The 9,657-nt window shown below is 53.8% G+C and overlaps 1 protein-coding gene across 1 annotated transcript in view; it reads right to left on the bottom strand.

Annotated features, from left to right (window-relative positions):
• MYO18B (myosin XVIIIB) overlaps positions 1-9,657 on the bottom strand; it is a 138,885-nt gene that overhangs the window by 30,270 nt on the left and 98,958 nt on the right. Inside the window, 1 exon segment of the mRNA XM_025199576.1 lies at positions 8,054-8,239. Within this exon segment, the coding sequence (XP_025055361.1) occupies positions 8,054-8,239 (186 nt within the window).

The following is a 9,657-nucleotide window of genomic DNA, read 5'->3' as shown; positions in this document are numbered from 1 at the left end:
CTGAGAAGGGACTTGGGGAGTGCGAGAAGATGACTGAGGTCATGGAGGAAGTCGAAACCAGCCTATATGGAAGTTTTGGGGGGGCCACTATAGGAAGGATGTGGCCAAGTTGGAGAGAGTCCAGCGGAGAGCAACGAAAATGGTCCATGGGCTGGAGCCCAGGACTGATGAAGAGACGCTGAGGGAAATGGGCTGATTGAGTCTGCAGAAGAGAAGACCGAGGGGGATTGAATAGCAGCCTTCACCTCCCTGCACGGCGGGTGCAAAGAGGATGGAGCTGGCATGTCCTCAGTGGGGGCAGATGACAGGAGGAGCAATGGGCTCAAGCTGCAGCAAGGGAAGTTGAGGTTGCATATTAGGGAAAACTTTCTCACGAGGAGGGTGGCGAAGCACTGGAGTGGGATACCCAGAGAGGTGGTGGACTCTCCGTCCGCGGAGGTTTTGAAGGCCCGGCTCGACAAAGCCGTGGCTGGGATGATCTGTTGGGGACGTTCCTGCTTGGAGCTGGATGACCTCCTCGGTCCCTCCCCACCCTCGTTGTCTCCGACTCGATGACGAGGAAGAAGAGGGGAATGTGCTGCATGCACCGCTAGCACAGATGATGGAGAGAGAGACGCCAGGCGTCTCCTCTGGCGGCGTGAACTAACCCACAGGACGTTGGTCCAAGGGCAACTTCTGCTAAAAGGGATCCAGGCAACATGCCATGCTTGCCGCCTTTCTAATATGCCACCTCCTGCTTGTACTAATATGTGCAGCTGCCCTGTAATTATTTAATCACTAGGCACTCAGGAAAGAAAAGATCTGCCAGTTGCACAGAGCAGAAATCACCCTGATCATTACAGTCATCCCTCCTGAAACATTTCTCATGTGATATATTTATTATCTGTTTATGCAAAGAGTTCCAAATTAGATCTTCCTATAGCATATGTGGGTGGATAAATTGCCTTAATGTACTGCACTGTCAAGAAAAAAAGTACAGTACTGTACAGTCAATAGTTCAAAAGCATTTATTTTAGAAAGCAGTGGTTAACATTACCTGACTTGAAACACAAATTAAACGCTCTGGCAAGATAACAGTGACGAGCATTCACTCTGCCGTTGTCACGGTATAACAAAAAATATATATTATCTTGTGTAGGAAAAGACAATTTGCTGCAGTGATGAAACCTTGCCTTCAAAAATCCATGCTAAAAATTTTGCAATTCACTCTGTTCTGGTCGGCGTGGTAGCTTAAAATTTCCAGCCTTGACATTTTTCACAAAAGATTTCACGAGAGACTATTTACCGCTGATCTAATTAAATGTTAGAAAGACTCTGGCGATGGATGTTATCAGCGCAGCAAGAAAGAAGAAGTGCTCCTCTAATGCAATTGTCAATGCCGGGGATTTATCAAAATGGGCACGGTGACAGCGCCACTTCCTTTCCTTTCCCTCGCAACCCCCTTTGAACTCTCCTTATCACGCGCCCGTTTGTGGCCACCACGATCCCAGAACGAACTGCCACCCGTCTTGCAGAACGGATAGGCTTGCTCTCACTGCGCGACAGAGACGCACACACTGTGCAAGGAAAATACAATTTCTGTTCTGCGGACGTCCCGGGGAAAAAAGATGCGACGTCAGGTTCAATGCATCCCGGCCGGCCGGCCCTTCAGTGCTCTGTTTAGCTTCAAAATAAATGCTCTAAGGCAGGTCTGCGATCCAGCAAGAGACTCTCCTCCATTAGGTCACGAGCAGTGAAGTAAAAGAGGTTAAGACAAGAGGAGAGTCTGTAACAGGTAATGAGCAAGCGTGCGGACAGCGGGGTTTGATCATGCATGCTCATGCACTCGAAACACTTGGAAGGCCTACCAGGTCCCAGACTGGAGCTTTCTGGAGGTGGCAGACCTTCCTGCTCTCGTTATGCCAGCATAAATCGGAAGGAGGAAGGACCGTGCCTGTATTGGTCTACACATGCACGTTTACTGCACAGTAACTGAAAGTACTACGCATCCACACGTGCACACCTGTACTGCGCAGTCAATATGGTGATTTGGGCATAATTTTGATACTTGCATCATGCAGGTGTCAAACGTACACCCGCTTAGTTACTACGCACATGTCGGTGCCTTACTTCGCAGTAACCCTGTGCGTGTAGATTGACTTGGGAATAACTTTAGTCCCCAGTCAGTCCACACACAGCGCTAATGCGCCTTCACACCTGCATGTGTAGATGCCAGCCTATTCCCACTTACTGTGCAGTAACTTTAAGCTAGTGTAAATGCCCACCGGGTAGACAAGCCCACTGAGACTGGCCGTCTCCCCTTGGTATCTGCCTGGCTCGAACCAGCACGCTGTCTGCACCACAAGTAGACACCGGGTCTGCCTTTGAGAGGGGGGTCTAGCAAACTCCAGGCTCCAGAAAAAGATGCCTGTTCTCCCTCGAGTTGAGCTCACCCAGTGCACACATGCTGTTGTGTATCCTCAATCACCAGCGTGCCCCCTTCACACCAGAGCAGAATCCGGCCTCGGGGCCAAATGGGAGAATGTGGCCTTTACAGCTCCCAGTCTCTTGTATGGGAAAATACCCCACTGGGGACTGGGAAGCATCCTACCCCTGCCCCATCTGTCTCAGCACCTTGGCTTTCATGTCTCTCTGAAAAAAAAAGAAATGATGGATTCACAGAACTTATTTTCTTACAGCTTCTACATCAGCTTATCTGGGCTTTCACTTATCTTCCACTGCCTCCAAGACAAAATTAAGCAAAGTGGGACTGAACTAACGTAATGCGACTATAATGGATTTCTAGTCGGAGGCTGCGCAACATCCACGGTGACTTGCTCGGCTCCGACTCTCGTGTTTGTTTGCATCCTGCAATCACAGCGTCACCTTCGCCGAATCTCCCCTCCACCTTAAGTGAAGTGTAATCTAATTAACGCAGCTTGGGCTGCCGCCATTTGAATAACTTAACATACACCTGCAACATTCATCAATCATTATTATTCTTAATTAAGTAATTAACTTGGAGGTTTGCAGCAAGTTTGAAGTGACAACATTTCTGCAGCCCAAATCTCAGGCGAGACCAGATTAGTATCTCTTTCTAATCTTTCAGACGCAGGCATTATTTGTAATTGGTATTAACAACTCTAAGTGCCAATTAATTCCTGTAGAATATATTTCCTTCAATGGCAAAACAAAACTGTACGGCTTAGATGCAATGGATCTCATTAGGCTTCAGTCGCTTTTTCAGGAAGAGATTTTCCAATCACACGATCTCATCTCTAAGCGTGGCTTAGAGTGACTGACTTCATTTGATATGATCTTGGGCTATATTTATCCAGCGCCATTAGCTCTAAAAGAAAAAAAGCAACTCCAAAAGGAACAACAGCGGGAAGGGACTTGTGCATTTGTGGCAGGCAGTTCAAAGAGCCAGCGGGAAGGGACTTGTGCATTTGTGGCAGGGAGTTCAAAGAAATTATTTAAACTTTGGTCGAGACCCTGTAATTTGCTTTGCAGCGCAATGCTCTTAGGAGCTCAGCCATACACCTGGCTAGGAGTATAAATATCTTTATATTTCTTCTGTCAAGTACGCAGCAAATGCCGAGAAACTATTAAGCCTTGCAAATGAAAACAGTGTGTAAGCACCAGGGCTATAATGTGCTAAGCCATTCTGGATAGCACCCGGATAACGCTCCGGTAATTAGGAAGGATATCTGCTGTCACAAGAGCCATAAAAGGGGTTATTTACACTCTGGCTGTGGCCTAAACCCCCTCCTCCCTAGGCACGGGGGCTTTGGAAAATGCCTCTTTTCTCAGGCCAAGTTATTGCCATGCTCACAGCTTCCCCTCCAGTCATGTCAGAAATATTTAGGGAATAAGGGCGAGTTTGCTCTAAAGGCCGACGGCTGCTCCCGGGTGCGTTGATGCACAACGAGACCCTTTGCACGGGGATCCGTGGGATCTCGGCAGGGCCGTAACTGGTCGGACCCGGCTGCGGGTGCAAGCGCCCAGGGGACTGACCTTGCTAGCAAATCCAGGGGTCGAGTACGAGTTATCCCACCAAGAAGCTGCAAGTCCTTGTGCTGGTTCAGAGGCGCAGGCGTGCTGTAGAGAAAGGACACGCTCTCCTCTAGGACCCTCCCAGCGCCCACACTGCAGGGATGCCCTTGGGTCTGTCCACACGGAGGTCCGGGCACATCCGAGCCAGCACACCCGGGCACTGATAGCAGGATACCTGCCCCTTGGGGTGGTCTCCACAGGCATAAATATAGCTACTCTGTCCCAGTATGCCAGCCAGCACACCCATGTCCTCCAACCCAGCTCATGCTGGGAAGTCAACTGCACTCGACTGCCTGGCCTTTATGGGCACGTGGAAATTCCCACAAGTGCCGCTGGCCTCGGGAAGGTGTCTTGGTCTCGCTTGAAAGGCAAGTGGCCTGAGATAGTTTGGCAAGTGACATTATTAAAGGCACCCACAGGCCCCTCCACGGCACAGCTGCAGCGTGCTTCCAACAGCAGGAAATCTCCCCTGGGGTACTCGACAGCTTCGCCAGTAGCACGAGCAAGCACAATGCAGGCTGAAGAAGCCAGCCCAGCGCGGAAGGACTCGCCAGGTTTGCACTGTGAATTCAGCCACTGCCGGACAGACGGACCGTCTGCCGAACCTGCAGCAGCTGCCGCTAAACCATGCGGCAGCCAAGACCGGCGACGGATGCTTGCACCTGACAGATGGCTACCGAGACACAAAAGCAGGCAGCCACCGCCTGGGGATGGAGGCGTCTCTCCCGGAGCAGGACACCCGGGGAAGCATCGCTAGCTCCCAAAAAGCCGTGGCAAACTCACGCCCTGCCCTGCTCACACGGTACCAGCAAAGCCGTGTCCGGCCCCAGCACTCAGGTGGGAGCCCGCGATAAAGAGTCGATTCAGGGAGGTGGCGAATTCCCCACAACGGAGCTGCTTAGGGATGCTCAGCTGCGAGTCGCTTCCAAACGCATCCTGTCCCGTGGGATTCGGTGTGAAACCGTCCCCGGCTCGGGCCAGCGGGACGCCTCCAAGAAGCGCAGCTCAGAGCCGGCAGCACAGCTGCCTGCAACCGGAGCGCCTCAAGGAGACGGCATTGCCTGGGGCTCTGCCTTCGCGCCGGCACAGGGTGGCAGAGACCTGGGTACCGCTGCCCTTGAGATGCAAGCAATGGGATGCGCCTTCTCCGCGGCGAGATAGCCAGCCTCAGGATTATACCTGTCACCCTCTTGTACATCTTCTTGGAAAACCCTGTCTTTTGAAAGTCAAGTCTGTAGAATAAATCAGTCTCTTTCAACCATTCCCCTCATTCATTCACTGGAACGTGGGTCCTTCGGGAATTATTTGTTTCTCTCTTTTTTTTTTTTTGGTGGGTGCCGACTTGGGCCAGCGTAATGTTAAGTGAATAATTGATGCGGTATTTATAATTGATGTCAGATTTAGCCGGAGCAGAGCCATAAGTGGTGGGCTATTAACTATTGATGCCCTCGCCCGGCGACTTGAGAAGCATGGCCAGGCTCCGAGATCACAGCCGTAGTGCCATGTTTTATTTAAGTGTTATTAAAAGCACACACGGTCCAGAGGAGAGCCTTGGCTTTCAGGAAATGTTCGCACTGCTGTGATACACCCTCTGGGTCTCAATGAAACCATGTCAGCCCTCGCTCACAGCAGTCACTGGTTTCCAATATACTTACTGGGAAGGAGACTTCATCCACCCCACTCCAAGCCCCATCCCTACCTCCACCGACGGGGAGAAATTATTTCTAGCTCTATCCACACAGGCCTGATCTGCTGCTTTTCCGTAACTGCTTCCCGTGAGGCTTGCATGTGGACTTCGGCGGGTGCAGGTAACCCCACAACACCTCTGGATCAATCCGAAACAACCTAAATATCTACAGCATTTCTTTGTGCTTTTATTATTTCCACGAGCTGGTTCTGTTTTGCCGCACAGAGCCATCCAGCCCAGGATTTCCAGGGGGACAAACTCCCTCAATGTTGCAATGGATCTGCAGCTCTTGCAGCTACTAATTGCCTACGTCTCGTTTGGTTCCAGGAAGCAACGCAAGGTGAAGACCCCCGATGTCTGCTTTTTGGTTTCGTGGTTCGAAAAGCTGTCCCCCATCTTCTGACCTGGCTGAACCACATGCCCGGGGTGTTTGCAAATGAAAACAAGGAGCCGACAAACTTTGGGCGGGTTTCCTTTCATAGATTCGTGTGAATCGCAGACACGAAAGGCTGGAAGGGACCTTGAAAGATCGTCGAGTCCAACCCCGCTGGGCTGAGATCAAACGCAGGAATCCTGCTGAGATCAAATGATCCCGACAAGGCATCCGTCCAGTCTCCTCTTGAAGACTTGCAAGGTTGGGGACGGCAACGCCTCCTTGGGGAGTCCATTGCAGATTCGGGGCACCCTTTCTTCCCTGACAGTGAACGGCTGCTTTCCGAAAAGAGTTTCCCGGCCATTTCTATAACACCCATGTACCCGTCTCACCCAAGACGCAGGGCCTTTGAGCCACACGCTGCGGTTCAGAACAGCTCCGACTCTCGCACCTTTTCCTTTGGCGCGAGTTAAAACAAGCAGTGGAGGTCTAGCCGATCGCTAAACACACACTTACTGATATCACACCTGCTTTGAACACGGCTGAGCAGCGCTATTGCAGGATCCTGTGTTTGCTGGCGGGATGCTCCCCGTGCTTTACTAAAACCATCTGAAACAACGGGGGAAGCTGATCGGAGATGGACAAGGGGGAAGGCGTCTGCTTGCTCCTGGGCTTTCACCAACTTGGCACAGGCACGTGCCCACCCCAGCAGGCTGGGGATCCCTAGTGCTAGGTCCCAAGGAGCGGGGTTTGTGATGGGAGCCTCTCCATTCAAGCATCTCTCAAAGCACCCAGACACCCTGGTCTGACGTGGACCGCTTTCCTCCGCCCCTCTACTCCACACGATGAAGCTGCAATGAAAGCCCTGCTCTCTGGCGAGCCGAACCCCTTTCCTCCACCGCTGCCCACCAATGCTCCCCTGGAAAGCAGCCCTGAGCTTACCGCAGCTGGGATCGTACAGCTTCGTGGCTCTGATCTGAAGGAGGATGGGGGGGGGGGCAGAAAGAGGGGCTCATAGCTTTGCAAGGAGACCTCGTTTCACAGCCTCTGGCTGGGTCTCATTAAGGAGAAAGAAAGGCGCTGGATGCACACCGCTGGGCTTGCCAGAGAAGACAAGCTGAGGCTGCACTTCCCACTCGTGGAGGGGGCTGCCGGGTCCCTCCCCGAGCTCCCTCTCATGCTAGGAGGCTTCCAGGAACACATCCGAATAGCTCTCCGTATTTATCGGAGCTATTTCAAATGCAGCCGCGTGAAAAGGAAGCTGGGATGACGGGGTCACCCCAACACTTTGGGCTGAGAGACGACGGGAAGCAACGCGAGGGCCCTGCAGAGAGCCGCAGCGACTGCTCTGCAGGTGTCAAAACCGACGGCGACGCGGCCGATGAGAGAAGTTCAGGGCAGGCAGCGGGAGGAGGTGCCCATGAAATGCTGCTTGCCTGCTCGAGGGCCACGGCGAACAACACGTTGGCTCAGAAGACAACGCATGAAACGCAAAGCTGAAAATGGGTTGTTGTTCTGGGGGCCTATGGCCAATCTGCAGGTGCTGGGAGCTCTGAAATGATCCAGTGCAACAGGCAGGCCAGGGTTGGGATTTGCCCAAGCTGGGGCAGATGGCACGCTAGCGTGGCGCAGTCAGAACAAGATTTGCTTCCTGCATCTCAGAAACCCTTGCACGATGTGCAGCTCGAATGCCTGCCTGCTCCGGGATGTCCCAGCACAGCGGCACCCCCAGTCTACAAGCTGGCTCCTACCCAGAAGGGAGCTGGGCCGTGCCCGAGTCTGCACCGGCAAAGTCTGGAATAAATCCAGTCCTGGCCCAAAGTAGCCAAGAGAAGGATCATGTCATGGGCAATGGAGGACTGGTACCTGGGCCACCTGCGTGGAGCAATGCTGCCATTGGCATCCGAGATGGAGAGCCACCACCAAGCAGCCCCCACTCTCCCCCAACAGCCCCTTACCAGCTCCACCCGCCTGCGACTCTCTTCCAGCTCTCGCTGCACCAGCTCGTTCATGTCCGCCTTCATCTCCTCCATGCGCATCTGGTAGTACTTGGCGTTCTCCTTCTCCCGGGCTTCCGAATCGGCCGCCTTCTCCAGCTCCTCGCCCATCCTGATCACGCTGTCCCGCAAACGCAGCACGAGCATCTGGAAAGACAGGGAGGGTCACGCGGGGTACGTGCCTCCGGCAGGGCTGGCACTGCTCTTAGGATGCACGCGGCCCAGAGCATTTCCCTGCTGGCCCTGGGAAAAAGTCCTGGATGCCTGAAGTTTATTTGCACTTATTATCTTGTCAAACGTGGCCCAGGACATCACTCGTGGTGGTGATAGCAACCAGCCAGCCTTTGTCTCGGTGACTCCCCGGAGCAGCGAATCCCACGCACGGCCCGGCTGTGAACTCCACCACGGCTTTAAAATGACAGCTCTCATTTGGAGGCATAGCTCACGGCTCTCGGACTCGGGGGCAGGCTCCAGACCCTGATCACGCTGCAATCAGGCTGCAGCGCACATCGTTATCTACTGCCAGGAGTGCATGGGGCAGTGCTTTGGAGCCAGCCCTGCTCTGCCTGTCCCCTCGCTCCTGTCTGCCGGGAACGCTGCCCCCCTGCAGTCGAAGCCGACCCAACAAATGCATCCGATTGCGATCGCTTTGGAAGAACCGCTCCGGCCCACCCTGCCAGCACCCATCACTGCGTCTGCGGTGGGTCCGGGGGACACCGTCACCACCCAGCACAGAGCAGCAAAAGGCTCTGCAGAGGCATCGCGAGAGATCACAGGCGCTCGGGGGCCCGGAGCATGTCCTGGCCACCATCGCCGCAGTGCAATGGCAGGACCTGAAGAAGCGGGGATAAAAGGCAGCCGTGCGCTAATATGGAAGCAGCCTGGCCTCTCAATTGGGCCAGGGTGAGAGAGGAGCTGTCAGGAGGCGATCCTCACTAACGACTCCCAGTTGCACTGAGCTCCCAGGCAGCACCCAGACATCTGCGAACCCCAAGGGGTTAAACTGAGAAGCACTAATGCATACCGGGATGCTTCAAGGGGCCTTGCTGTAAGAGCCCCTCTGCATCAGGACCCCCCATGACCTGGGAGCGACAGCAGCACGCTTTCGTCCCCCTCCCTGCTTTGCTCTCACCCCTCAACTCCATGCACCCACGCAGAAAGCCTAGATGGGGGCTGCTGCAACACGGGGTGCACATGTGGGGCACGTGGTGATTTCTACATGGGACACGGCTCTCACCGTGCTGGGTTTGGGGCTGGGCGGCACAGCTCTGCGCTGCCTTTGGAAAGGTGTGGTGCTAAACATAAATATATTGCTCTAACACTCGGAGGCAGGAGCTGTATTTCCCGCTGTGCTTTTCCAGCGCCGAGCCTGCAGTTGGCCTTCAATGCATGCAGCCGTAAAGCAGATAATTAATTGCCGCAGCAACAGATTATATGGGCTTGTGAAGGCATCAGATGCCAGCAAGAGAGAGGCCAAGCTAATGCTCAGCCTTCCCCTCTGCCCACAGCGCGGAGCAGCGGGTCCTTGCGCTGCAGAAGTCTGCTCCGGGGATCCTAGGAACAGG

Source organism: Alligator sinensis, unplaced genomic scaffold (genome assembly GCF_000455745.1).
Source record: "Alligator sinensis unplaced genomic scaffold, ASM45574v1 scaffold628_2, whole genome shotgun sequence".
NCBI lineage: Eukaryota > Metazoa > Chordata > Crocodylia > Alligatoridae > Alligator > Alligator sinensis.
Note: the sequence above shows the minus strand (reverse complement) of the source record. Positions and strands in the feature narration are given on the sequence as shown.